The sequence below is a fragment of the Ixodes scapularis genome, unplaced genomic scaffold (genome assembly GCF_016920785.2).
Source record: "Ixodes scapularis isolate PalLabHiFi unplaced genomic scaffold, ASM1692078v2 PGA_scaffold3__209_contigs__length_174095766, whole genome shotgun sequence".
In the NCBI taxonomy this organism is placed as follows: Eukaryota; Metazoa; Arthropoda; class Arachnida; order Ixodida; family Ixodidae; genus Ixodes; species Ixodes scapularis.
In genome coordinates, this window is record NW_024609868.1 from 11,663,847 (window position 1) to 11,690,788 (window position 26,942).

The 26,942-nt window shown below is 44.8% G+C and overlaps 1 protein-coding gene across 1 annotated transcript in view; it reads right to left on the reverse strand.

Annotated features, from left to right (window-relative positions):
• The window catches only part of LOC8039699 (RYamide receptor), a 210,201-nt gene extending 197,445 nt beyond the window's left edge, over positions 1-12,756 (reverse strand). The window contains exon 1 of the mRNA XM_002413604.5: positions 11,861-12,756. Coding sequence (XP_002413649.2) covers positions 11,861-12,691 — 831 coding nt within the window. The 5' untranslated portion in view covers positions 12,692-12,756. The remainder of the gene's footprint in view (positions 1-11,860) is intronic.
• Between the last annotated feature and the right edge of the window lie 14,186 nt (positions 12,757-26,942).

Sequence of the window (26,942 nt, forward strand, 5' to 3'; positions counted from 1 at the left end):
CACTGTGTACGCTCTACCACATGCTCTACTTCTCTGTTTCTGCTTTTCCGAGGTTCCCGTTGCTTTAACGTAGAATCCTTATTGTCAAACTCATAGCAATGGCCAAACTTTTCATGACTACTCCGGAAAAAATGATTTTCTCAGTTTCGTCTACCCTTAGAAAGTTCTTCGTCGGAACATGATGGGCATGGCATTAAACGCATTGCAAGTCATATAAGCTTCCTCGCGGTGCCTTGCCCTTCATCGAGATGCTTGGAAAGAGAGGGAAGCGTAAACGTGCTACAGCCATCAACGCTGTATTTTCTTGTGGATACTTTTTTTTTGTCATTCCTGGCTATAGTGTTAGAGTGAGTTGATCGAAAGCTATTGTGACTTACTTCATCATAGGCCAGGAAGAAGAAAAATTACGGAGTTTTTCGGGAAGAACGTATCCAAGTCACGTCGCGACGTTCGAGCGGAGCGGAAAGTTATGAGCGGGGATTTTTCTCGCACGCAGAATCCAAATAGTTAGCTACGAGCAAAACCAAAAGCACGAACCACGAACCCCGAAACGAACGACATGTTCCATAGCTTCCGATAAGTCGACCGTGTTGAGCGATCCGAATCTTCGGCCCCCCTTAATACAGCCTTGTGGAGTTATGAGATATTCCCCCCCCCCCTCCCCCTCGGAATCGGAAATGACTTCTATTACTTGTACTTCGTTGGAGGATGAACATGCGCGCCTTCGTGTAAGGAAAGCTGCTGCGCGGATGAATGTGTCTGGTCGCGAAAAACAAATATAGAAAATGTGGTCGTGCGCTCACTGAATCAAAACACCGTCGACCAGAAATGGGCAGCACCGCGCTGTTTAAAGCAAGATTAGATCTAGATATAGGGCCGTACCGAGTCGATATTTCCGGTTTGGGAAATTGAAGAAAGAGGAGAGAGAGAAGGAGAGAAAATAGATGACCAAGGATTCCTCCCATTACCATTCACTGATGCTTTCCTGATTGTCATGGCTCTCGCGGGGGCCGAACAAGGGCCGATTATGAATGCGGAATAAAGTTGTTTTGTTGGTTGCGGTTTCGCAACGGCTATTTCATTTAAGCAAGGAAAACGTAGTGAGCCGCGGGTAAATGACAGAGTGGCACCCAGTAGCGTATTCATTCAGACTCGCTTCGAATAGCTTCGAGTAGAATGACTCAAACGCCATTCTTTCCGCAAGTCGCGCAAGTCGCTAAAGAAGACGAAGACGGAAGCAATGTCTTACGTCGTAGATATAAACGGAGAGCTATAGAAGTCAAAGCGAGTATGCAGGCGAGTTGATTTGGTAAAAGAAATTGTAACTCTGGCGCGTGTGGAGGGAAAGTGTAAACGCAAACACGAATTTAACTGCTTTCGATTTGCCTCTTGTTTTGGTTTGGTGTTGAGTCGGGATATAGATATACCAATAATTAGAGAGCGCTTCTCAGGGTGGGATTGAAAAGGAAGACTGAAATGATTGCTTATAACCTTGTTCACGGGAAGCCTTATTGAATTACGATAGGTTTGGAGATCTGGTGATGAAAGGAGCGTTCCTAAACACGGGTCACGTTTTCTATCTGTAATCGGTTACAGCTTCTTGCTCTTCTTCCGTGAAGACGAATCGTTATTTTTTTTTTACTGTGCTTTGGGGTGATCACCTCCTGTATTATTTTCCGAAACTTTTTTTTTGTGCGCAGCTTTCATTTGATAGAACAATATTAGTGGGCCTGTTTACCACAGAGTTCAAAAATTAATTGATTTATATTCATGTTTGTTGGCTTGAGTTATTTTATGTGCGTTTGCCAAATACTTTTTGAAATGAATTTAAAACATAAACACACAAAAATAGTTTCATTAGCGATGAGTTCACGCAACTATCGACTTATTAAATGTTCATTGGCACTGTTTTTCTAAAATTTTATCACTTTTATCTTAACGCCAAACAGAAGCAGTTTTCTGCGTACTTTTTTTTGCATCCCTTTGCGCACAATAGCTTCACTTATATTAAGGGTCTCCCACTCCTTTTAGACAAGAACAATTATAAGTTCAGTTGCCGCGTCTAACAAGGGAAGCGTCAGACGATTACGGAAGGTAAATATTACATTCAAATGTAAAACAATGATCAGATGCATTAACTTTAAATCATAAGCATATACAGTTGCAGAAAAGAGTCAACCCACAAAGGTTCGATAGTTCTAAAGTTGCCGTAATTGCCTTGGGATACTTTTTTCATGCGTCGATTACAACGCATACATATGAAGCTTCTGGTAAAACAAATAAACGTATTGGACCGAGAATAGAAGGCAAGTTACAATCTTTTATTGATTTTTTTATTACAATTATAGGTTATATTACGAGTTTTGACTCTGCGCGTTAGGTTCTTGAAAGAGTCGATTATCTTAATTTTCACTAAAGGATGCGGTACATCGAGGATCGTTCATGAAAGTGATGACGCTCTCTATGAACCCGAGTACGATCAGATAGCAGTTTCCAGATTTCTTGTTTTTCTTGTCAAAATAAACGTGTACAACCGAGTACTGGCCAATTAAAGACGGACCTTTAACTCTAGAAAACCCAAAGTTGTCCCCTAGCTAGTCGCTCATGCTATCTGTAATAGCCAGACATCTCTATAGCTGCGATTTCCTAAAGCGAGACCCGACACGCTAGTCGCGACATCCGACAAAGGTAGGGCACCTAGCGGGAGAACACTGAACTGGCGGAAACATGTCCTTTCGTGATTTCTGCTCGTCTTATGTGGTTTCCGTGATTGCATGTTGCCGGCAGATGGTGCGATGGCCACCGACGTAAAGTGAGAGAAGTTGTTTCGGTTGTTTCCCCAAAAACAAAAAACTGCACCAACAACAAGAAGGCAGAAAACACCGTTACTCATAATGGTCTTACCAGTTAGGTGTGTCTTGCATTACTTATCATGTTGTGTAGGGCGAAAAGTTGTCCCGATGACTTAGTCGCTACTGTCGCGTGAGTTTCTTGCCTATGGTTCTCTGAATGCAGTCTACGCAACCGCGTGAACCAGACGTTGTGCCGTTATCAAAGTTCATCAGTGCAGTAGAATGACAGTAGGTGGTCCTTCCATTGCTTCCGTCAGGAACGTTAAGCCTTTGGAAGCTTGTTTACGCCAACACACTGCCGCAGGTTTTAAAATCGTGGATAAAGACTGGGGCAAAGCATTTCGAAGCCAATGCCCGCCTGCATACACGTGGGCGATGCGCTTTGAGCTGAAACCTGGCAAGGCATGACCTGTTTTCGACCGCAATATTGGTTGAGAGTGGCAACCCCTATGGTTCGCTGAGGTCGCGACTACAGCGCGGCAATTTTATCGAGGGTCTGACAATCACGCTAGCGTTAATTAATGGTTATATAAGAATCAAGTTTTGCCCGGGCTAAGATTCTCGTGTACCCCAAAACTCTAAATAAGATTATTTCATAATAGGAGCGTGCTACGTGAACATAATATGCAGACATCAGGAAAGTTCGACTAGCCTGATGATTCTAGGTTGTGTACTGCGTGACACTGATGTAAAAGCATTACGTGGCTCTAGGTTTTGCTAATTTTCCAGATATCCGTGCCTAAGATATTAAGCTTCTGACATATCTTGAATATGCCCTATGACCTACTCACCGACAAGGTGACCTTGCACTTTTAGAATACGATATGGCCAGTCCTTTCTATAGAGACGCTCTTACACGATCCATTAGGTAATGGACCGAGGTCCTTGATATCGTCTCGAGGAGAGACATGCGAGATGATGGAGACGTCAGGGCTCTGAGTCACGCCACACTTTCGACGGGATAACAATGATCGTAACTGTTTGTGCACCTTGAGTATCTATCATACGAGGGGGGTAACCTTGAATGTGATCTTATATCAATTGCCATTCATGAGGCTGAGCAGCAAGGGAATCAAATAAAACGTTGAGTGTGAATAGGCTACACTTATGAACCTTAATTCAAGGTTTGGTCATTCGAGACAGTCAGATATGACATGACCTTATTTGACAATGCAATATATAATATCACAGACGTTTAATGACTTTTGTATTGAATGAACGAGTATGATTATACAGCCGTATGAAAATAGCTCATTCTAATTAAGTTAAACTGAGGCCACAGGTAACCCCGCTGGGCTAATTTCCTTTCGTGGAATATATCGTAGGATAGCTTTGGGCTCGCACGTTTAGTTAGTATTGTTCTTATATCACGTAATATGACATCACGCGATATAATGGCAATAATAAATGAATACGTAGATTTTTAAAGCTATCCTAGAATACATATCACAAAGGGAAAATATCCAAGTAGAGTTCCCTGTGACCTATAATTTAATTGAATTAGAATTAACTATGCTCATACTCTGTATTAGAATATGTTCTCATTGAATATAAAGGTAACTGAGTTGACTGGTCTATTGTATTTAATATATTTTTCTCACAAACATATATTTGTTTCACAGCACTGAAAATGCATAAAAACCGGTTCTACCACTAATGCTTGAGAGCTTACGTTGTATTGTTTTCCCTCTTCTTAAATTGTTTATTTATGCGTATTATAGCAAAATGTTGCGTTCCTAGGACTTTTAGATTCTGCCAATTTTAACAAGGAAGTTATTCACTAACTCACTGTTTATATGCCAGCAAGAGTTCAGTAACTTTGAAAATGCACTCACAAACTAACGAAACTCAAGCGCGTATGCATGCCGAATTGTGAAAATGTTATGGAATGCTATTTTTCTGGCAATATGTACAAAGGATTCGAGTTGTTTCCGACAGACTGGGGTATTAAAAAAAGAAATATATTGTACCACTTTACTTGAAACAACCTGTAAAAGACAAACGTATTCCGCGCCTCGATAAATACAAGAAGATATAAAGCTGGAAGTTCTATAGTCCTTGAAAATCTTTGAAATCATAGGAGCACCATATGTTGCACGACACACTTCAAAACGTCATTCCATTTTTTGCTACACACAAATCAACTGGCCCCTAGTTATTGAATTCACAGCTTCAACAATTTTATGTTTCAGATCTCAAGAGTAGCAGGCATAGGTTGGACAAAACACTTTTTTTTTCATCTTTATTTGTCTAGTGATGCGTGGAATGTGTTCCTCTCTTTTACTGTTCCTTTAAAAAAATATTTATATATGCTCTCTCGTTATGGGACAACCCTCTATTCACTAAATTCTAGGACCAAGCCATGCACATGGCTATTTTAGTTGCTGATTACAATCGTTAAGGAAGTCCTGTAGCAGCCTAAGCAGCCTATCACGAGTCATCAAGACAAGTTGCCGCATAGTCTTGTAGGACATGAGTGCATTACTTATCCTCCCAATAAAAATTGAATGAATATTCTTTAAATGACATAATTGAAGTCACTGTTTCGATTCTCTATTTAAAATATGTTTTATAGGTTGGCTCAAAAAGCTCACACAAACTTGACCAGCCTTAAATTAGCGCTTTAGTTTCACACCTTCTGATATCAAATATCCTTGACAAGCGCAGGCATGAGTGGGCTCATGTTTTCTGTTCAAGCTCTTGCCGCGTCCAGCCCAGTTCAGGTCTTCACGAAAACAAGGGTGCTTCCTGCGCATCGTTTTCCAAGTAAGAAAACGGCTACCGAAACATTTTAACAAAAAAAAAATTACAACATTTTTTAAACACGCAATCTCTTAAGATAAATATTAATAAAAAGATGGAGCAAAACAAGCTGTCGCAAAGTGCCGGCGCGGCAAGCCTGACGCTCAAATTTCGGCGCAAACTACGGCGGGTGCGGAGGTGTCATCCTAAGAATAGCCTGTTCTTTACCTAGCTCCTTCTTAAAAAAATTAAAATAAATGCGTAAGATTTTTTGTTGCGAAGAGAAAGGAACTAACGTCTCACAGCACCGTCTTTTTCATCTCCCCGTCTAAGTGAAAAAAAAAAAAAAAAATTGACGGCGTCCTTCATTTTTAAGATCCTCCAATATGTGAAATGAGATATTTAAGGTGCGATCTTTTAAAATTATTTAGAACATATAAAACCACGTCGTTTCGGGGAGTGAAGAACATTCTTTTATCAAAATCTCCGATATATTCAGCGGGAAAACTAAACTGCTGTCTAAGTAACGGGACGTCATGTCACGTGACAGGCATTTTCCCGCTAACTTTAGCCGAGAAACTGAATTGGTGCGTAGGTCATGTGAGATCCGGTCACGTGGTATCAATTGACCTCACATGACTTATGCACCAATTCAGCGAACGAACGGACGGATGGACGGACAAAATTTAGGGATCGGGGGCTAGCGTAAAAATTCATTTCATGCTTAGAAAAAAGACAAAGTATAACCCTCAAAACACGAAACAAGTTCGATGCTCCCGAAACAAGGGAAGTGTGTAAAAACAAATATACTAAAGAAAAGAAAGATGGGTGAATATTTTTGGGGTTGCAAAAGCAGAGTTCGCTTCTTCGCCCGCAATTTTATTGTTTTCTCGCGATGCCTTTTTTTTATAGGCGTAGGAATTTTCCTTTGTAAAGTAAGTCAACCCAAAACGAACCAAAAGAAAATTGCTCCTTAGGCACGCTTTTTTTTTTTTTTTTTAAATATTGCGACACTGGGCGTTGCTCTGAGCTCACCGAAGGAGTTATCCGAAAAATCAAATTTTCTACGCCAGTCGCCAGACAAACACAGCTGGTGTTGCCCAAGCTCTCCGACGACAGCGGTAACTTCGTCGTAGCACCTATACTATATACCAAGATATAAACAGGTAATACGAGGCGTGACGTCAACGCTTGGTGTTCAGTTTTAGCCCAGCTGTGTTTTCGGTGAAACGTGCAGTGCTGGCAACAATAAGTGTTCTCTAGTACGAACTACGGTAATCAGATGTGAAAATACACAGACCACCTTGTTTTTAATTGCCTGATTGAATTGCATTCAGAAGTGCTGAGTGAAACACAGAAAAAATGTAGTACATTCGATGTTTGTGACGAAGTGCCTTTGGAGTTTGTTAATATTGAAAATCTGGGTAAATCCATCACTGTCTCCCCCCCCCCCCCCCCCCCCCCCCATGCCTGCTGTTTATTTTTGTGTCCTAAATATTCTGGTTAAAATATTGCGTACATGTACATATTGTCCTCTCTGCTGTTGCGGGGAAGCACAGGCTCGACGAGCAACAACGGAGTTGCGTTTCTTCTCTGTCGCTCTTCTCCAAATAAAAAAAAAAATAAATAAGAATTTTAACTTTAATTTTCCTAAATAGGGTTGCGGGGCAAGAAGAAATGCTCCGAAGGGGTCAGTGGAACGGAGGTGGAGTAAAAGAGATAATGAAACTCCCGAGTGGGAGGCGAACGAATCTAGAATTGGGATAACAAAGAACATCCTATGAGCTTCGATTTATTCATCATATAAGGACAGTTTTCAATGCTGGCCCGTGTTATTTAAACTTAAAAGAAGCTTCATTCTTTTTTATATAGTTTTTGTTCTAGCTTTAGCCTGGAAACACGCGCACCACACGGAATGCTGACGCCATTACAAGCGCGTGATTAAAAAAAAAAGTTCGATTCCAGATGCCATGTGGTCTGACGTTCCTACAGTCCGGTATAGACGTTGAGATTAAAAAAGGAGCAGATACAAACCGGGGACAGTTTTATGGGTTTGTTCGGGCCTTCCTCGTTTTCTTTGTCCCTATTTGTGCGTACAAGATCGCTCAGCCTAATATGTACACTGACTTCGTAAAAAAAAATTGTTGCAGCAAAAAAAAAAAAAAGAAGTTATAACAAGCTTTATAAGGGGCATTGAAAAGGTTCTGATCAGTTACTGTTGTTGTGCTCCTTTTCACTTTTAAAATCCGAACGCAGCTGCGGTTGCGATCCGATTGGGCCAATCAAGCGGTGTCGAAAGTGCATCGTCATGGCGTTCGTTGTCTCTGCGGGTTTGCTGCCAAAGACTTAACTTGGATCAAAGTAAATAGAAGGAGACTTCGTCGGATCGCTTATTGTTAGAGCCCCGCATGTCTGCGGATAGTCGGCGGACATCCGCGGACATCCGCGGATATCCGCATATGGTTAGAGCCCCGCATGTCTGCGGATATCCGCCATTTTATCCGCTGATATCCGCGGATAAAATGGCGGGTTCGGATAAAAGTTAATCAGATTCGGCGCATTGCGGATCGGATGCGGATATCTGCGGGTCCGGATTCATTTTTGCCGAGGCAAACGTGTGCGACCGCACAGTGTAGAGTGAATAAGTGAGTATTACTACGAAGTGCATCATTGCGGGTGCAAGCGACTCTCTTGGATAAAAGGTGCCAATCGAGGAAGAAATTGTTCTTTACGTCCAAAAAGATTTTAACATCACCAAAGATAGATTTAAAAAGTTTTATCTCACCTAGAATGCTGTCCCTTGAAAAGGTAAAGAATGCAATTGCGTCTCTGGAAGCGTGTTTTTTCTTGACAGGAAGAAGAGCGGAAAATGATCTTTGGGCAAAGAAAAGCCAAAAACGAACAAGCCAAACAAAAGTAGAAGAAGCCTGCAAGTGGCTTTTTCGCCCATAAGTAGATCGAGGAGACTGAATGTGAACCTCTGGAGTGGTGAAACTTGCGCCAGCACGAGTTTCCGGACCTCATTCTTGTAGCGCAGTTTGTGCTTGCCATCCCAACATCAAATGCACCAACCGAAAGAGACTTCTGAATTCGTCCGAGTGGACGATATTCTCTTTCTTCTATACAACCACCTCGATAAGTGAAACGATGCTTGCGTGTGCGTTTTATTTTTCTCGACAGTTGGCACTGAGTTATTTTTATGTATATGGTTCCGAGCATGAAGCTGACGGTTCGTGCTAAAAACTGAACCGATAGGAGTGTTGCCATTATTGAATATTGTGGTATTTTCCAAGTGGTGTACTCGCGCCTTAGCCCATGCATACGACTATTTTGCTGCAGCGAGTGAGCGACTTTCCTCTCCCAGTTTTCTTATTGTTTGGCCTGAATAAAACGACACATTGTTATCAGTCTGTCCGTTGTCCATTTTCATGTTTATAAATTACAAGGCTGCTTGAAGTGGGTTTGACAAAGCAAAAAAGAAAATAAATATAAATTTCCTTTCTTTGAAGCGCATCTTCTGGACGGAGTGTAAGTGTCACGGACTCCCAATCATACTATCATCATATTCCATGCTTCGATTAGTATTTCGATTGATATATGTCATATTTCGAGCGATGCGAAGTGTCTCTGGAAGGATGATAGCTTATTTTATAAATACGATAAATCAGGATACGATAAAATGACTTTCACCACATTCTAACACAACAAGTTTTTTGTTTTTTTGATAGGTAAGCAGTTGGTAAGAATCTGGATACCATCCAGATTCTTTTTTCTTTTTTTAATTTCATTCATGCTTGATTTTCTTATCTAAAATGAATGCGCGGATTGAAGGTCGGACGCAGTTCCGAATTTTGAGGATGCGGTTCGCATGCGGATACAAAGTCTGCGGATGCGGATCAAATGATCAAACTATTGTCCGCGCAGGGCTCTACAGTTATGGTAAGCATCCGCCAACATTCATATGACCACGATACGGGGTGTAACCTTAATGGGATGCTTGGCAACATTCCGAACGTTCCCCATTTTATAGTTCTATTTGAAACGGGAAACATACATCCTGTATACCTTCGCGTTTTCGTAGTCATTATCCTTTTTATGCATGTTAATTCTTCCCACCGTTGTGCTGCTTAGTTGCCATGAATACAAAATCTGTGGGCCCGTCAAGCTGCTAAGCGCAGCTTCTTTTCCACAGCCTCTCCATCTGTATTTTTACAAGGTGGAAATAAACACACGTTTCGTTAATATGGACGCCCCCGTTCTTTACGAAAATTGTTCCTAATATGAGCTGTCCCTAAATATAACAATCACGTAGTCATTCAGTTCGTTTCTGAAAATATTGTCTATATAACCGGGTATTCATATTAACGGGGTACATATTAGTGATACATCTCTGTGCAGGCCTGTTCGATTTGACCATGCAACACATATTTTAGTTTCAATCCAACAACCATCGCAGTACATCTACCTTAAAATTTTTTTATTTCTTTTAGATTTAGAGTTTTGTTACTGAGGTTGTGATGGCGGCATTTGTGCCTAATTATAACCTAAGTATGACGCTATTGTTATAATTACAGCTTAATGCAGTTTAATATGCGTTGTAATAGTGTAGCACACACCACGTCTCGCAGGCGAATGTTTTGTAAGCCGTAGCAAAGAGCGCCGACCGATATCCGCTTGCGGGTCCTACAGGCTAGTTCTGCGAATATTTTGCGGATTTGAAAACTGATGTCACCCATAGGGAAGTCTTTGACTGCTTTCGCGTTTAGCAATCTAATCTAACATTCAGATCTCTCTCAAGCTCGATATCGCACTAAGTTCCTCAAGTTATGGCTCACGCAATTGCAGGCCTTCTAACCACGATCTATATCCGTTGAGAGATATCTGTAGTGCATTTGCTATGAGAATCAGCGAAATATTTTATTATTAGGATAATCAAAGCAAAAAAAAAAAAAAAAAAGGGAGACGACGACGGAAACGTTAAATATATGCAAAGTTTTGGTTTTGTAAATTATAAAATTAGTTGTTAACAAATGATCTGGTAGTTGTCTCGGGATCATACGGAACATACATTTGTCAGTCTTAATTAAATGACGAATTAGACCCTCGGTGCAGTGTAACATGTCTGTAAGTTTTTGGTGCCAAGTAATAGCACAAAGTCGTAAAGTGTACGAAAATACATCAAAAAGAAATTTAAACTAAAGTAAAATTATAAGGATGATGCAACAGTAGATTGACAGGGTGCCTTTCAAGTGCGGCGCACTGGATTCTAAAGTTCAAAAATAACAGCAAGTGTCCTTGGCGGCAAGAATCCAAGCATGTTTTACTTTCAACCCTCGTCGGTAATTCGTGCGGAAAATGTTGTACAGATCAAAGTTTTTAAATAAAGACTGAATTATTGCAAGTCCCATGGTTATTTTATGATAGGTTTACCTGCACTTTAGTAATTCAAAAGACCATTATCATGCATTTTCCTGCGCACCTCAGAGTCGTGAGAAAACAGGAATACGCATTGGAATTGGCACATGCTTATGGGGTAAGTTCGGGCAACTTTCCATCTGCTACGGGTGTTGTTTTTAAAGATAGAGCATAATTGTAAACAGGTTTTTAGTCGGCTTCAATTTCTCGATTTCTGCGGAAGAGCGTGGGTACGTTGCAGCTTATTTTCGCCCTTCTAGTTTTTTACAAGCTCTTCATAATTTTTCAGTCAAAAATCAATCAAGCCAGATCCCCACTTTGATTTAGAAAACAAGAATGCACCGAGAGTTAGTTGTTAAGTTCGTTTTACATTGCAATTTTTGGACGTTTGTAGGAGGTGAATGCAAATATTTTGGGCATTCATTTAGAGGGCTGCTACTATATAAAGCAGAATGAGAGTATATGGAAGTTGGGAAAGTTGTTCTAGCTACCATTATTTTAAATGGCTCATTTGGTAAGTGGGTGCATCAATATGAGGTGGATATGCGAGACAGCAAATGACAAAGTGGTTTCAAAGTTTGATGGTCCAAGCGCCTCCAGACTGGGGTTTGGCGCGCCGCAAGTGAATCCAATCCCGGAGCACTTCGATGTGCAGTCCAAGTGACTGTGGTATGCTACTCTGGGAAGTCTATTAGCCAACAAAATCCGGCATCAGGACTGCAGATTCTTAAACACTGACTTGTATTATACCTTTTTACGTAAGAATCATCCCGCGCGTTGTTCCTAGTTTGCAGTTTAACGACTGAAAACCCCAACTGTATACGAAGCCTACTTCAATGTGAACACCTCACCTTTCGCTTGTTCTTGAGGATGCCGGCGTCCCTGGCACCCTGTGCATTCCCTGGCGACTTGCTCTCTTTAAGTTTGAGCCCCATGCGGGCGTACACAAAACAGATGGTGAGCAACGGGAAGAAGTACTGCAGACACACCAGACAGTGATTGTAGACTCGCCAGGCCGAGCGTGAAATGCCCACCTCATGGCAGAACGGCTTGGTCAGATTCAGCGCCGACGAAACCACCAGGGTCTCGACCCGCAGCGCCAGGGCGTATGGCAACGCCGCCGCCAGGGCCAAGGTCCAGATGGCGCAGATGATGAACTTGGCCCGCAGTTTCGAGGTCCGTGCCTTGAGCGGCGACATCACGGCGCGGTAGCGGTCCAACGCGATGGCCGTCAGCGTAAAAATGGACACATTCACAGAGAGCACCTGAACGAAAGGACAGAAAGCGCACATAAACTCCGGCAGCACCCAGCGCTGAAGAAGCGCCGCTTGAAACTGGAACGGGATGGAGAAGAGGCCGATGATGATGTCCGCCACGGCCAGGTTGGCGATGAAGAAGTTGGTCACCGTCTGCATCCTCCGCGACGTTGCCACGATCCACATGACCATGAAGTTTCCCGCAACGGCCACGAGCGAGATGAGGCCGTAGAAGAGCGACAGGAGCACGATGAACCCGACGGGCACCTGGTACAGCGTTCCCGAACTGACACCCACGCCGAGGGGCGGGGGTGCCGACGGGAACGCGCTGAAGTTGGCGTAATCCTGCGGCTGGTACGGGACGTCCAGTAGCAGCGGCGGGGGTGAAGGGTCGTGCGTCATTCCGAAGCCGGGCATGGAGGTCATCGCGAGCTGCGGACCATAGCGGCGCAACTCTCGGAGGTTGAGGGGATCGGGAGGTCAGGAGGTTGGGGGGTGGACCGGCGCGGCGAGCTGCCGACCGAGCTACCGTCCCGGCGGGGGTTCTGGCGCAGTATGTGGAGCCGGCGCGTATACTCTTCTGCCGCCAAACTGCGTGGCGCGCGAAGGAAGGGCAGCTCCCAGCGCCACTCCGCTCCGCGCTAGGCTGGCTGTTCTTTCTTTTTTCGCGCGCTCCCTCTCGTCGCGCAATCGGTCGCTTGTTCTTCCGGCGAGAGTGGGAATCCGCGGCGGCGGCGTCCCGTGTTTGTTTCGGTGCGCAACAAAATTCTCTCGCCCCGACTTTGGCCGGTTCTTCACTTGGCTCCCGCACGTGCGGCGGTCGAGTTGTCCCGTCGGCAGCACTTTGGGCTTCTGAATGGATAACGTGGGCACGCTGATCGCGCGGCGGGGCGGACTTTCCCGTCCGGCGAGGGAAAGGACTGTGGGAGGCGCGTCGTTGGTTCGATGAGGGGGTCGAGCGGGAAAGCCCCGCACTCGGAACGGAGTGCGTCCGAGGGCGCGTTCCGTTGTTCGTCATGCGGGTGGGGAGCGCGACCGTTGTATAGGCGGCGAAGTTCGTTTCCCGGACAATTCCCTTTAATCTGACGTTGGGTTTTCAGATTCCGAACGTCGGAGAGGACAACATCGATATCGCGGTTAGATGTGCCTACAGGTTTGGAAGGGAGGATGAGGGGGAGGGAAGTGATTTGAGCGGGGATTCCGGAGGATTCTCTAGCGTTGAATGCTTACCGCGGCTGCTTCGCATAATTTCGTTTTCACAACTGCTTGGGTTCTGAGCAAATTCCGAACGACAGGTGGTTTTCCGAATTGGTTCAACTTCATCCGCATCGCACACAAAAGGCATTAGTAAACCGGAACTTTTTTTTTTTTTTATGGTGGCTTGTTGAACATGCGTATCTGTGTGTATCTGTGAATATGATAATGTTAAATGTTGAGGACACGAATTTCCACAAACGGTGTATATGAAATAAGAGAACTATGATTTGAAAGAAGATGAATATACAAATATTTACAGAGTCCTTTTGGGCGCAGCCATCATGTCAGCGCTTTTGGTGGTGCCCCGGCAGCGACGGCGATCTGAACCTGCCTGGGCAGGTTCTGATCAGCAGCAGGCCGATCGGCTGGCTTCGTTCTATTAGGGCTCTATTGAAAATTCCATCAAGATACGTAATTTGGGACACTGACTGCCAGTCAGCAGCCTTGGTGGAACGTGATGGGCCATCAGACGTCACCTGATGGTCCATCAGATGACGTCTGACTGCCACTGCCAAGGGAATTTCATCAACAAGGGCAGCATTTATATAAGAGTAAAGCTATACGCACTCATAAATATCACCAAATGCCTCAATAAAACGAAATGTTCGAGAAAAAAAAAAAAAAAAAAGCAGGACCACCGCGGATCGAAACCGCCACCATTTGCGTACAAATCGGACACCTTGACCCCTATGCTATGCCATCACTTAGAAAACTCGATTTGACAATTCGTGTTATACGAGATGCTTCGGCTGCAAATGCAGTTAAGCCTTCAGCATGTTATGCAAAGCACTCGTACATCACTCGCCGCACTTCAGTTCTACTCACCTGCCATGTAGAGTACTTTCGCGCCGTAGAACGATTCTTTTGTTCGCGCGTCTCCGGCCCAGTAGACCTGGTACACCTTGTCGTGTTCAACTACACCGCTAAAGTCCCTTACATCGTCGGAACTCACAACAGGCTGGGTCTTGTCGAGCAGAAATTCTACTAAAACATAAGACATTGTAGAGCCCGGGCAGGATCGACAGGTAGGAGCAAGCGGGCAAACAAAACGAGTCGAGAGCGATCGTTCATGAAAGCTTGGCGAAGCCTCTATGGGCGAAGCGAAGTCAGCGAAGTGGCGTGTTCGGCGGGCTTCTGATCTAGGTTGTCGGTCGGCTGCGTGTCATATCTCTAACATCAGCGGTTTTATGGGCTCACGTCCCGAAATCGTTTTCTTGTTCATAGATTATTTTTCGTATTCATAGATTTGACAAAATAGTGGTATCCGAACGAACTTCACGTCCTTTGACCGCACGTCTGTCTGCACGTCAAAGCTTTTTGACGTACAGTCAGAGCCAATCGATGTAAAACCAGAATCACCATCAAGACATCTTGATGGCATTTCGCGGCGGCCGACTGCCACTAGGAAACCATCAGAAAGCCGACAAGTGGAGTCTGACTGGAGTTTGACTGTCGGTCAGAGTAACTTGTTGGCCAATCAGACATGCTTGACGTACAGTCAGGCACAGTCAGCGGTCCACTAGAAAGCATTGACTGCCAAACAGGGTTACATTGATGGATTTTTCCTTCGGGGGTGTAGTTCTATCATCTGCCCTCCTCGTGCCCCTTTTCTTACGCATCTTCCTTTTCGTTCATTTTAAGTCCTCCAGCGTCTTCTTCTCTTTACTTCGCGGTCGCTTCCCTAAATCCACATCAACACAATATCCCTAAAGCTGATTGTAACTAATGAACACCTAATTACCGAGCGTACATATTCCTTCTGTCAGCTGCAGATGCATTTAATAAGCTCAGTTCGGGTCGGACTACTTAGATTATAACCTTGAGTGAGGTTGCGGGATCAGATTATGCTTCGCTAATATTTACAAACAAAAAATGAAAGCCGTTTACAACTCCCTGTAACGCCGAATTAGAGCGCAGCTCTTGAGGAGGAGGAGGGAAGGGTACTGGGGGGTGGGTCAAGTGACCTCGGGGGGGCGGGGGGTCACGTGACCTTGGGGGTCACGTGACCTTGTGGGAGTCACGTGACCTTGGGGCGTCACGTGACGTCGGGGGGTCACGTGACCTGGGGCCACGTGACGATACCGATGACGTCATCAGTAGCGTCACTGATGACGCCATCAGTGATGATGATGACGATGCGGATGCCGGTGACGTCATCAGTGACGTCACTAATGACGTCATCAGTGATAATGACGATGACGATGCGGATGCCGGTGACGTCATCAGTGACGTCACTGACGACGTCATCAGTGCCTATGACGTCAACGGGGGGTCACGTGACCTCGGGGGGTATCCCCAGGTCACGTGACCCCAGGGGGGGTCACGACCTGGGTAACCATCGTGACCCTCGTGAGGGTAACCCTAGTAACCCTTGTGAGGGCAACTCTCGTGACCCTCGTGAGGGTAACTCTCGTGACCCTCGTAAGGGTAACTCTCATAACCCTCGTGACCCTCGTGAGGGTAACTAACCCTCGTAACCCTCGTGAGGGTTACGAGGGTGAGTAACCCTCGTGAGGGTAACTCTCATAACCCTCGTGACCCTCGTGAGGGTAACCCTCGTGAAGGTTACCCTCACGAGGGTTACTAACCCTCGTAACCCTCAAAAGGGTTACCTTCACGAGGGTTACCCTCACGAGGGTTACTAACCCTCGTAACCCTCGTGAGGGTTACAAGGGTAAGTAACCCTCGTGAAGGTAACCCTCGTGAAGGTAACCCTTTTGAGGGTAACTAACCCTCGTAACCCTCGTGAGGGTTACGAGGGTAAGTAACCCTCGTGGCCCTCGTGATCCTCGTGAGGGTAACCCTCATGAGATTAACCCTCGTAACCCTCGTAACCCTCACGAGGGTTACGAGGGTTGCGGTTACGCCGACGCCGACGCCGACGCCGACGGCGACGGCGACGCCGACGCCGACGGCGACGCCGCTCAAGCCGGGAACGGGCCCCTAAGAGCTGCGCTCTAAAAAGAACGTGTTGGATTGATGAGAATGAAGGGTGTAATGGGAGACCGAAGCTCTGCGATCGGGGTGTCGCGAGGTGGCGCTTTGTTTTCTTTGTACACTTCGTCACAATATATGTTTCCGACAGCCCTGTTTGTTTCGAATATTGAATAGTAAAGTCGAGGCTATGTTCACGTTTAAAGGCTTGTTTAAACATTTTGTTGTAAAAAGCTTAGCTTGCTTGAAAAGTGTTTCCCTGGAAAACTCTACCTATCTTCAAGTGTACAATTGGCTTAACGATGTTGTCTAATTAGAGCAGCAATAATTAATCAATAAAATGTGGGAATCGCGTATAGGAGCTTGATAACAATAAATTCTTCAAGTGCCAGTCTAAGGATTTGCCTTTAAACTATGACCCCGTGGGCGCTGCTTGAAGTAAGCAGAAGGTAGTACTTCATACTTGGAATATTTTAAACCAACACTATCACGAGATGAAATCCTTCCCACAGTGAAAATGCCTCAAATACGCGGTAATTACACACGTAGAAACAAAACCTGAAATTGTCAGTCACCGAAGTAATGGCTGTTAGCCCATAAGACGCGCAATCGCGCAATGACAAGTTGAAGTTAACGAAAGTCCCAGCACTACAATATGGTTCAGAAATATACGTTGTGACACATGTATTATTTCCACGAACTGCGAAACGCAGCACAAAAAAAAAATATATATTGGGTAGTTTTTTTGATGTTTGAACAGAAAGTGCGGGTGCATTTTATAACCTAAATGCGGAGGTACGCATCTCCAAAATGTTTTTACATGCCCAGACATTTGAATTATTTAAAACTGGAACAAACGCAGTTCCACTAATAGACGAAATTTCATTAGAGGCGCTTCCACCTTTCTACGCTTTGGTACGTGCGCTTGCTGCGGATATCAGCAAAACTTCAGCAGCGTCTAAACAAAAACAGCAAAAATGAAAAAAAAAACAAGACTGTTTTTGTATGAATTCAGTTTAGCAACCAAGAAGAAAGACGGTCAAGATAAAAACTTCTCGTACTTTCCCAACAAGCAAACCATTCGGACGCTTACAAAAGGGTGGGCGACATTCCGGACAGGTCCCTTTACGGCAAACGGGAGCGTTTCCAATTTATAAGCGTAACAGATAGTACAGGCCGGAGGCCTCTTCACCGGAAAAACAAGGTGTGGGTGTACGCCCATCCATTTTTACACACACGCACAAAAAATGGTAGCAGCTTAGAGGGAACCTTGTCAAGGTCTTCTGTATCTATTTCTGGTAAAAGAAGGAAAAGAAAATGACGAAAATATGTTAATTATCTTGGGATTCAAAAGTCACCCGATGCTGCGGCAAACTCTGAAAACTATGCGACATTCCCAGCTTGCATGAAAACATTCCGAGCGAGCTTCAAAGCCGTGGAAGGCAATTATGGGGCTCGAAGGTTGCGCCCTGTTACAGACTAGCAATCGCTTAGAAACGTTGGCGTTGGGGGGAAAAACATGAGGCGGGGGTAACAGAAGTGAGCGCTTGTCCCCGATACTTATCTTGTTAATTGAGGAACTATGTCCTTCTTAATACGCCGGAAATACATAACTTGAACATGTGTGGAAGTGAGCGGAGATCACTCTGAAACAAAATCAACATAAGCGTGTTAAGTAAAAAAAAAGGCAAAATGGATGTTTTGATAGTGTGCAACATTCACTCGCCTATCGCTAGAGTGAGGCAACCAAATATTATGTTTTTTATTCACTCGTTCCCATTTCCCCTCACACTAACGTAACATTGTAAGTGCGACCTCACAGCTTCCAAACTATTCGGACGTACACACTCAAATATGCCTGCGAGTTCCCTTTCCTACAGAACGCGGAGAAAGCCAATCAGAGCGATCAATATGACCTCAGCGAATGACCAAGCTCAGACTACTCTTAGATATAAATTACGCAACGCGCGCAGGGACGAAGGAGAAGAAGATTAATTTGAACTTGAATTTGAATCGAAGCGTCGGGTTCACTGTCCCCGGCGCACACAGTATTTGTCCCTTTGTCTTGTATTTTGAGCTTCGTCATTCGCTGTAAACTTTCTATGGCTCACCGTGATTGGAACGTCCCTATGTTATGCAAAAAATTCTGAATTCGCAAAAAAACTTTTTTTTTTTTTTAGAGTGCATACGTCTTTTGCACAGCGTGGTGAACACGTTCAAAGCACTCCCATAGTGAACCAAAAATACACATACAAAATCTTTTTTGAATACACGACAAATGCGGACGAAGCGTCAACGCTAGTTCGATTATGAGGCTATGGAAACGATAGGTCAACCTCGTTATTTCTGTTGACGACGCTTGCTGTTCTCGAGTCACGGTTGAGCTGCGGTGCGCGCTGCACCATCATTAGAACTCCGTCAACATAACAAGTCACGTGAGAGGGAGAAACCTCAAGCATGTCGCAAAATCACGCACCAGCGAACAAAAAAGAAAAAAATATCTAGCGTAATCTCGAGTAAAGAAGCGCCCTTGGCACATCGCACTTTGCGTTTTCCTCCTCATTTATAGTCGGGGGAATCCCCTTTTTGATGCTGTGTGAACGGCCGCAATCTTAACGCTGCAGGCTCACCTTCGCCCATCAACATTATGAAAACCCGAACACTGAGGCTACTGCACACCTCCATTACATAATTTCAGTGTTTCTTTGTTTTTATTTAAATAAATCTTAGACTTAGCCAGCAGTTTTGACAGCCCAAGCACGCAACTGATCGTGTTTTGGTAAAAGTGAGCAGAAGCACGCGATATGCCTTCGCGACACTGAAAACGTCACATTTCGAAATTTACGTCCGTTGAACAGCAGCTACAGTGCCTGTTATTCGGTTATTCCGCCGAGCACGAGCGTGTGTATAATAGGTTGTATTCGCGCCTCTAGCCCCAGTGTTTAAGAGTACGGGCCATCCCGCGTTGCTGCAATCTAGCAACCGCATCAAGTTTGCGACACAATGGCTATCGGCATGGCTCTGGACGAAGACGGAACGAAGGTGCTGCCTTGTGCGCGTAGCAGTGTATAGAGTTTCGTGACATGGTAGGCATCACAATGAGGTTTCTTTGTTAGCTACGCAAATGAGCAAATACGCCGACGACGTGAGATGATGCTGGTCTACGAGGAATCGCGGAGTCGCCTTGTTAATTTACCTATAGACTCGTAAGAGCTGTCGTTGGTGCGCAGGAAGTCAAAACAATAATGCCCTGAAGAGAGAAAAGAACTGCGAGGAAAAAGAAGCTAAGCTCCAAACGTACTATTAATTTTGTTTTAAATTGAAAACGCTGTAAAAAAACTTGCATACTTCTAGGCACACTTTATTGTCGTTTATTCCGGACTTCCCTACGTCGTTTCGAGTTTTCCTACATCTTTGTCAAGAGAGATAAAAAGAGAAACGGAAAATAAAGAATGTTCGGGGAAGTTTCGTAGATTAAAATGTCGCCGACTACTCTGTACTTGTTTACCCGTACCCTCCCCCCCCCCTTTTCCTTTTCTTTTTTATTGCGAAGTTAGCGATGGCTGAAAGTTGTGAATATTTTGTAAACTGGTTGGTACTGTTTCTCTAAATTATAAAATTGCGCTTGAACATCGCTTTATGCAAAGTTATAAATGGCATACGTCAAATTATACACTTGACCGCTGCGTGCTTGTAGCCCCCCAAAAAAGAATTTCAGCACACTACCCAGCGTCAGCGTGCAGGTTCCCCGGAAACCCTGGAATTTATATTCCCATCTCTTCAGCATTCTTGCAACCCCCGCCCTGCCATGAATGCGGGCTTTGGAGTTGCGGAGTAACATGTATGTATCGTCTAATATAACTTTCTCCTATGCTTGGTTTCTTTTTTGTTGTTTTAGATGAATGTACATGCGGAACCAAAATGTATAAGACACCATGTTATAGTTTTGTTCTAGTGCGGCTCTTTATCTACCACCTATGCGGAAGGCATGTTGTGCCTGCGAGATACGACAGCTAATTGTCACAAATGCAGTTTGTCTTTTGATGTATCTAATACACTGTCGCGGAACTTGATACGACGCGAAGTCTTGGCAGCATTATTTAACGTAATGTATTAGGCCAGCGAGAACGCTAGCTTAACGTAATCCCAAAAGTTGCAGGCGCGTCGTGTAAGAATTATACATTTGGTCAATAAACATAAAATACTATACGAGATTATGTAAGGTCATAAATATACTACCAGTATAATGTGACCAGGTTCTGATATATTGAACTGACAAATCATATAAGAATATTTTCTCTTTTGAGTAGGGGTGCGACTGCTTAACCCTAGAGTTCAGCCAATAAGATCATATGCATTCATCAGACCTCGGTAAGGCAGAACATAGAGTCGCGAGGCGCAGTGCTAGGACCCCGTCCAGTTTAGTTGTTCATGCATTACGTATGATCTAACCAAGTCAAACGGGAGTCGTGTCAACAGCAACGAGTGGTGTATGCTCCCTGCAAAAACCCTACGGCGATATTATGTTCCAGTTGCTGCCGTAACGACAAAACGAAACAGATGATGTCATTATTTCCCGGTTACTTTACGATGTTTGAATCGCAGGCATGATAACAAAAACGGTGCTGCAGGCAATTATATACACATGCATTGCGTGGCCTCGAGAAGACAGTTGGGGCGAACTGCATGCGGCTCGTAGTTTGACGACAAACCAGCTCTGAAAAGGCTCAGCAACAGTCGTTCTATTTGGGCGTACGTTCCCTGCTCTGAAACAACTACGTTGCTGCGTATGTAGGGGAACCAAAAAAAGTTGGGTTTTTCAAACGGCTGCTTTGTTCTGGCTTGATGGCGCGTACACCGTCCGTTGCGACGGCTTCGCGGCAGCTATACGACCTGAAGACGGCCCAGTCTCGCCCAAGTACCGAAGGAAACACGTGGTGTCTCTTTTGTAGCGTGTCTAATCGGAAAGAAGCCTATACACAGAGAAAGGGGAAGAGAAGATGAAAGTGTGCGGTGGTTGTCAAAATGCCTAGCTCTCATCATCTAGTTTCCGAAAACGAAACACCGAACGCCATTGTCTAGCGTTCGGAACGCCAGACACTGTGCGAGGAGAAGACGGCACTCTTCTTTGCCTTGACATTGGGTAGAGGAGACAAAGGCAGCTAGAGTTTGCGTCTATCCAAGAATCCTTTTAATCCGAACTCGGCTTTCTGACGGCACCGCACGCTCTCCTCTCCTCCAGTTTCTCCCCGTATACTCATCTCTGTTACGTCACGGCGCGGTGGTGGCTCGTTGGGCGCACTCCTGGTCTGGGGCTGTGGGCGGAAGCCGCCATGGGGCACGTGCATTCCTGTGTTACTTCGGAAGAAACCGGACAAAAACCTGCGTTCGCGTCAAAACGCCTCGACTGGAGCTTTACCAAAAGAGTCGGGAAAGGTTTGGGGGTCAGTTTTCAAGCGCTTTCTGCCTGCTCGGTTCGTCCGAGAACATGAACAGGGGCCGTTAAAAAGGAAAAACAGACGCCGTCGGACCACGGTTGCTTGGGCGGAAAGCACTTTGGATTGAGTTCGCGGATACTTTTGGTCGTCAGATTTATTTGTTTTGTTTCAACATGAACGCGGGAAAACCGTCAAGTTGCACGGACCACCTGCGGACGACGTTCAGTGTGTCATCACGTTCAAACGGCCACCTCATCGTTCGAGCTGTCGTCTGCTCTCTCAAGCGTTTCTGCTTGTCGTCTGCTCGTTCAAACGACAGCGGCCCTTAGACAAAACGTTGACCCGGTAATTGCGATAAGAAGTGCAGACCTCAAAAAAGAGGTTCGAGTTTGAAGGTTTCTTTGAGTAAGTAGGCTCGGTGTAAAGAGTAGATATAAAGAGATGTTGATAATTGTTACCACACTCTAAAAACTGTCTGTGCGTCTACTTTTACGCACACCTCTCGGAGAGCCAACCAGCGCAACTAACGGAGGCAGCTCAGCGAATGACGATGCGGGAACATATGTTTAGACCAAAAAACGCAGTCTGAGTTGTGACATTAAGCAATGCAAGCATGGCGTTTTGCATTGCTTAATGTCACAACTCAGACTGCGCTTTTTGGTCTAAACATATGTTTCCGCATCGTCATTCGCTGAGCTGCCTCCGTTAGTTGCGCTGGTTGGCTCTCCGAGAGGTGTGCGTAAAAGTAGACGCACAGACAGTTTTTAGAGTGCAGTGGCCATCACCGACTTGTTAGGAATGATTCACTCGGTCCGATTCTGCTTGCGATTTTCAGTATCGACGTCGACGTCTCAACTACGGTTCAGGCTTTTGCAGCCCGAGCGACGTCATGACTGAAAATAGCGAGCAGAACCTCAGCATGTGAATGAGGCTTAGCGTCCATTCTGCGCCGTCCACGCGGAATGAATCGCCGCATGTTACATTATTCACGCCAAGTTTTGCGGTGTAACGAGCCTCGTTAATTTCGCTGAGGCCACTCAAGTAGTCAGACATTGCCCAGGAAGACATAGAATCAACAATTCCAACACGAAAAAGAGCGCGGGGACTCACACCGACGCCGACAACATCCCATTCCAATGGTTTGTTTATGGGCGACGGCGAGCTTCTTGCCCAGACCCCCATCGCGCATACGCGGCGTCGGTGGCGTCCGCTAGGGGCGCTCCAGTTTGTTTGTAAACATAAGTTGGTGTATAGCGTTCTTCAGTCTGCTTCGGGGATTTTCAGTGTGGCGACTATGCGTGCCGTTTGGTCGTCCGGAATCATCAAGTAGAAATAAAGTGGCGGCCGGCGGGGGGAACGAAAACAGACGTGGTTGTTACTTTCCTCTTAATTTCTCTGGGTTGGCTTCGTCTCAAGACGACACGGGTCATTAGCAGACGAGCTAAACGTTCCTGGGGGATCTTGAAGCGTGACCTCGAGCGTCGGTCGCCGATTGTCGTAATGAGGATAATTCCGGCTCGAATTCAATTTTCCCGTCCGAGTCGAGCCATAGTCGGTACGGAGATCGAGACTGACCTTTACGTCGGCCTCTTAAAGTCTGCAGCAGTGTGTTCATTCGAGTATACAATAGCCGAATAATCTGCCTAAAGTCACTTAGAGCATAAGAAATGGAGGGTGTGGCTTAAGGAATCGCATACTTGCTGCTTCATGATGCGGTTGTTCTACGTTCTTATTGGCCGAACTCTTGTTGGCTGCGTACTTATGATAAGATGCTCCGGATTTGACACGGCCTACGTTTTTAAGACTGTGAGTAGCTAGGGCCAATTTTTTTTCCCCTTACGCACTCTAATTATTTTCCATAGTGGCTCGTTCACACTTGTGGATCCGCGAGCGAATCCGCGTGGAAATTGACGCCAGGAGGAGGAATCTCCTTGCCGGCAACGAATATTCGATCGCGAGAGCACTCGGATCTGCACCGACGTTTCAAGCGTAAACGCTAAACGATCTTAAAAAAAACGGTAACCGGTGCTAGGGTTTGAACCCCGGTAACCGGAGTGGAAGCCGAGTGCACTGCTGTCTGAGCTACGGAACCAGCACGCAGGAACAGGAGGAGCAAAAGCAGGTGGCGTGTGAAAGTGCGCGAAGCTAAGAGGGGTGGAAAGGGCAAGAAAGAAAGGAGCAGAGACAGGTAGCGTAGAAAGAGCGCGCGGAACCAGGAGGAGTGGAAAGGCCGGGAAGGCGCGCTTCGCCTCTCTTGGTGACCAATAAAATTAAGCGCAGACTTTGTATCCGGGTGGTACTAAAGGGAAGCGCACGCATCCTTACAAAGAGGCAATGGCGTGGCGTAATATGTTTCCATAAAGAACCCTGCCCTATGCACCATTTGAACGAAGAGCACCACCCACCCTATAAAGCCACCGCGTTTAAACGCGCCTAGCAGAATTACCAAACATGTAGCCAATTGTTCAAACAAAGAGTAGGTTTCATGGCTGGCTGGCTCCTAGTATTTTCTGAAACGGATATATGTCAGCCTTGGGGAATGAGAAGTGACTGTCAATTAAACATTCACAACAAAAAAGTGACGAATCGCTTCTTGGGGATCGAACCAGACTTGTGCCCGTTACTGGAAAAATGTAGTGGATTACAATTACAAATTTCCGAGCCTCAAACGTAATGGATTGCCGTTATCAATTACTTTCGCTGAAAAGTAGCAGATTACTTTACTCGTTACATTACAAATTAATTTAACGTTACTTTTTACGTACATTTATAGTAAAACATAATAGAAAACGTTTACGTTTTCAAAAAAGTTCTGCAACACTACTATTCATTTCTCTTATGCCCGCATGGTGGTCATTGTACAAATAAAATATTGTATTTGAGAGAAGGAATGTAGGTACACTCCGCTCACCTGTAAGCTGACAGGGCAGCGAAAGCTGAAACCACGTCCACCATCCCGCTAGCTTACGGCGACCGGAGATTATCTCTGGAATCCTGCAGATAAAGCTAGCGGTGCGCATGCTCAGTAGCAGTGCTTACCTGAGCTAGGAGGCTCGGGGGCAAGGAACCATATACGAAAGCTGCCTTTTGAAACGGGCCTTTCAAACGTGAGCACCACTTCTCAAAGCTGCGGTCTCGCGTCTGTAGCTTCGACGCAGTGTCAGCTTAGGCATGAACGCGTTCGATGTCTGTGCAGGTGGAGGAAGACGTCGAAGAAGTTGCAAAGGGTGAAATGCTGTAAAAGTCCAAACCATATAAACACGAAAGCTTTCTCCTGCCCAGGAGAAAAAGAAAAACACGATTGGGGGGGGGGGGGGGGGGGGGGCGGGAGGCGGGAGGCAGAGCCCCACTCGGCGTTATCTTCTTCATCTTTGTTTTTCGCATATTTGTATGCATACCTTGCACGTTCTTTTAATAATTCTAGTAACCGGTCATACAAAAGAAATCTTGATTTTCTTTTTGGTTATTTTTCTGTTCTCGATGTTTTCTATTTTTGTTGAACTTGCTATCTTTATGCCGCTGTACTTCAGTTTCTGTATTAAGTTCCATATTTTTTTTTAAAAAGAAACGAGCAATTGAAGTTATCCGTCACCAATATTTTGTAACAAAATTACATTACAAATTACAGCCTCAAAAACTAACGTGGCAATTATACAATTACTTGAAGATGTAACGGATTACAAGTCATTCGTTACTCGTAACGGATAACTTCCTAAGTCTGGATCAAACGGGGTATTATATCGTCGTGAACCTGACGCTTAACAAAAAGAAAGCAAGGCTGAAGTTGATCGCAAATTAAGCGTGGTCTAGAAGAGAATTGACGATCACGCGGACTAGAGTGGTTCGTAATTTAGTCTACGGTTGATATTCGGAGACCCAAGACATATCCTGCGTCAGTACACATACCTTAACCACAATAGTGCAAGAAAAGCTGCCGCACATGACGAAATTTTTTGGTGTGTATGTGTATACGGTCCAGTGGTTAGCATACTTGATCGCTCGTTAGGAAACCCGTAGTTTGAATCCTGACGCCGCCAAAAAGATATTCATTTTAGACGGCTTCGTAACGATTTTTTTTTCTCAATACTGTTCATTCATCTGCATATGTTCGATTAATTTGTAACTTCCCTTTACATGCCACGATTTACAGCAAACCAAATTTCTTCCCGCGTAGAATAATACCTTGTTTTAACAAAAATGACAACGGGAAGCCATAGTTGATTTGCGCTCAGGTATTGTATCTACAATGACCAGTTAGATATTAGGATGACTGGCCGAAACTTTACTATTTATTCACGGCACAGAAAAATTTATTTGTAGTGTAAGTGCATTTTTAGGGCATGGAAAACTTGTAAATGAAGATCAGTTTAGTGAGCATTATTTGGAAATTCCCACGCATAAAATACAGAACAGGAGCTATGCTGAATAGAAAGTGAAAATCAGCTCGCGACAAGTAAGCAAACATTTTCGCGGAGTATGAGATTTGCTAATTATGGTGGCATTTACGCGCCACCAACATCAAACTGTGCCGGCATTTTCTGCGTTATAACTTATAACTTACACCCTCCGCTAAGGTTTGCGTGTTCAAAAATGTTACCAAGTAATATACCGCAATTCCTAAAATCGGATTTCTAGATATATCAATGTCGGGTTGTCGAGTCCTGAAACCCGAATGTCGGCACGACCCGAGTATGACGCAGCTCGAAATAAATAGGCCCGAACCCAACCCGAGTCCGAACAGGGCTCATATATTAGCCCGAGCCCGGCCCGACAATAGGATCAGGTTCACGCATAGAAAGAATTTAAAAGTGCCGCTTGATTTCGAAACGCGTTTACGTGCCTGGGGTACGGAAACGGTCGAAAATTCGATTATATGTGCGCGAAAACACGCGGCCAAGGAGGAAGTTCCGCTCGAAAATGTTGGACAGGGGCAGCGGCGCAACAAACCTTAAACGACAATTTGGGTAGGTTTCGTTTACTTTTGAACTATCACTATGTTTGAGTTTTCGAAACGCTTGTTTCAAAAACTTAAGAAAAAATTATGTGTG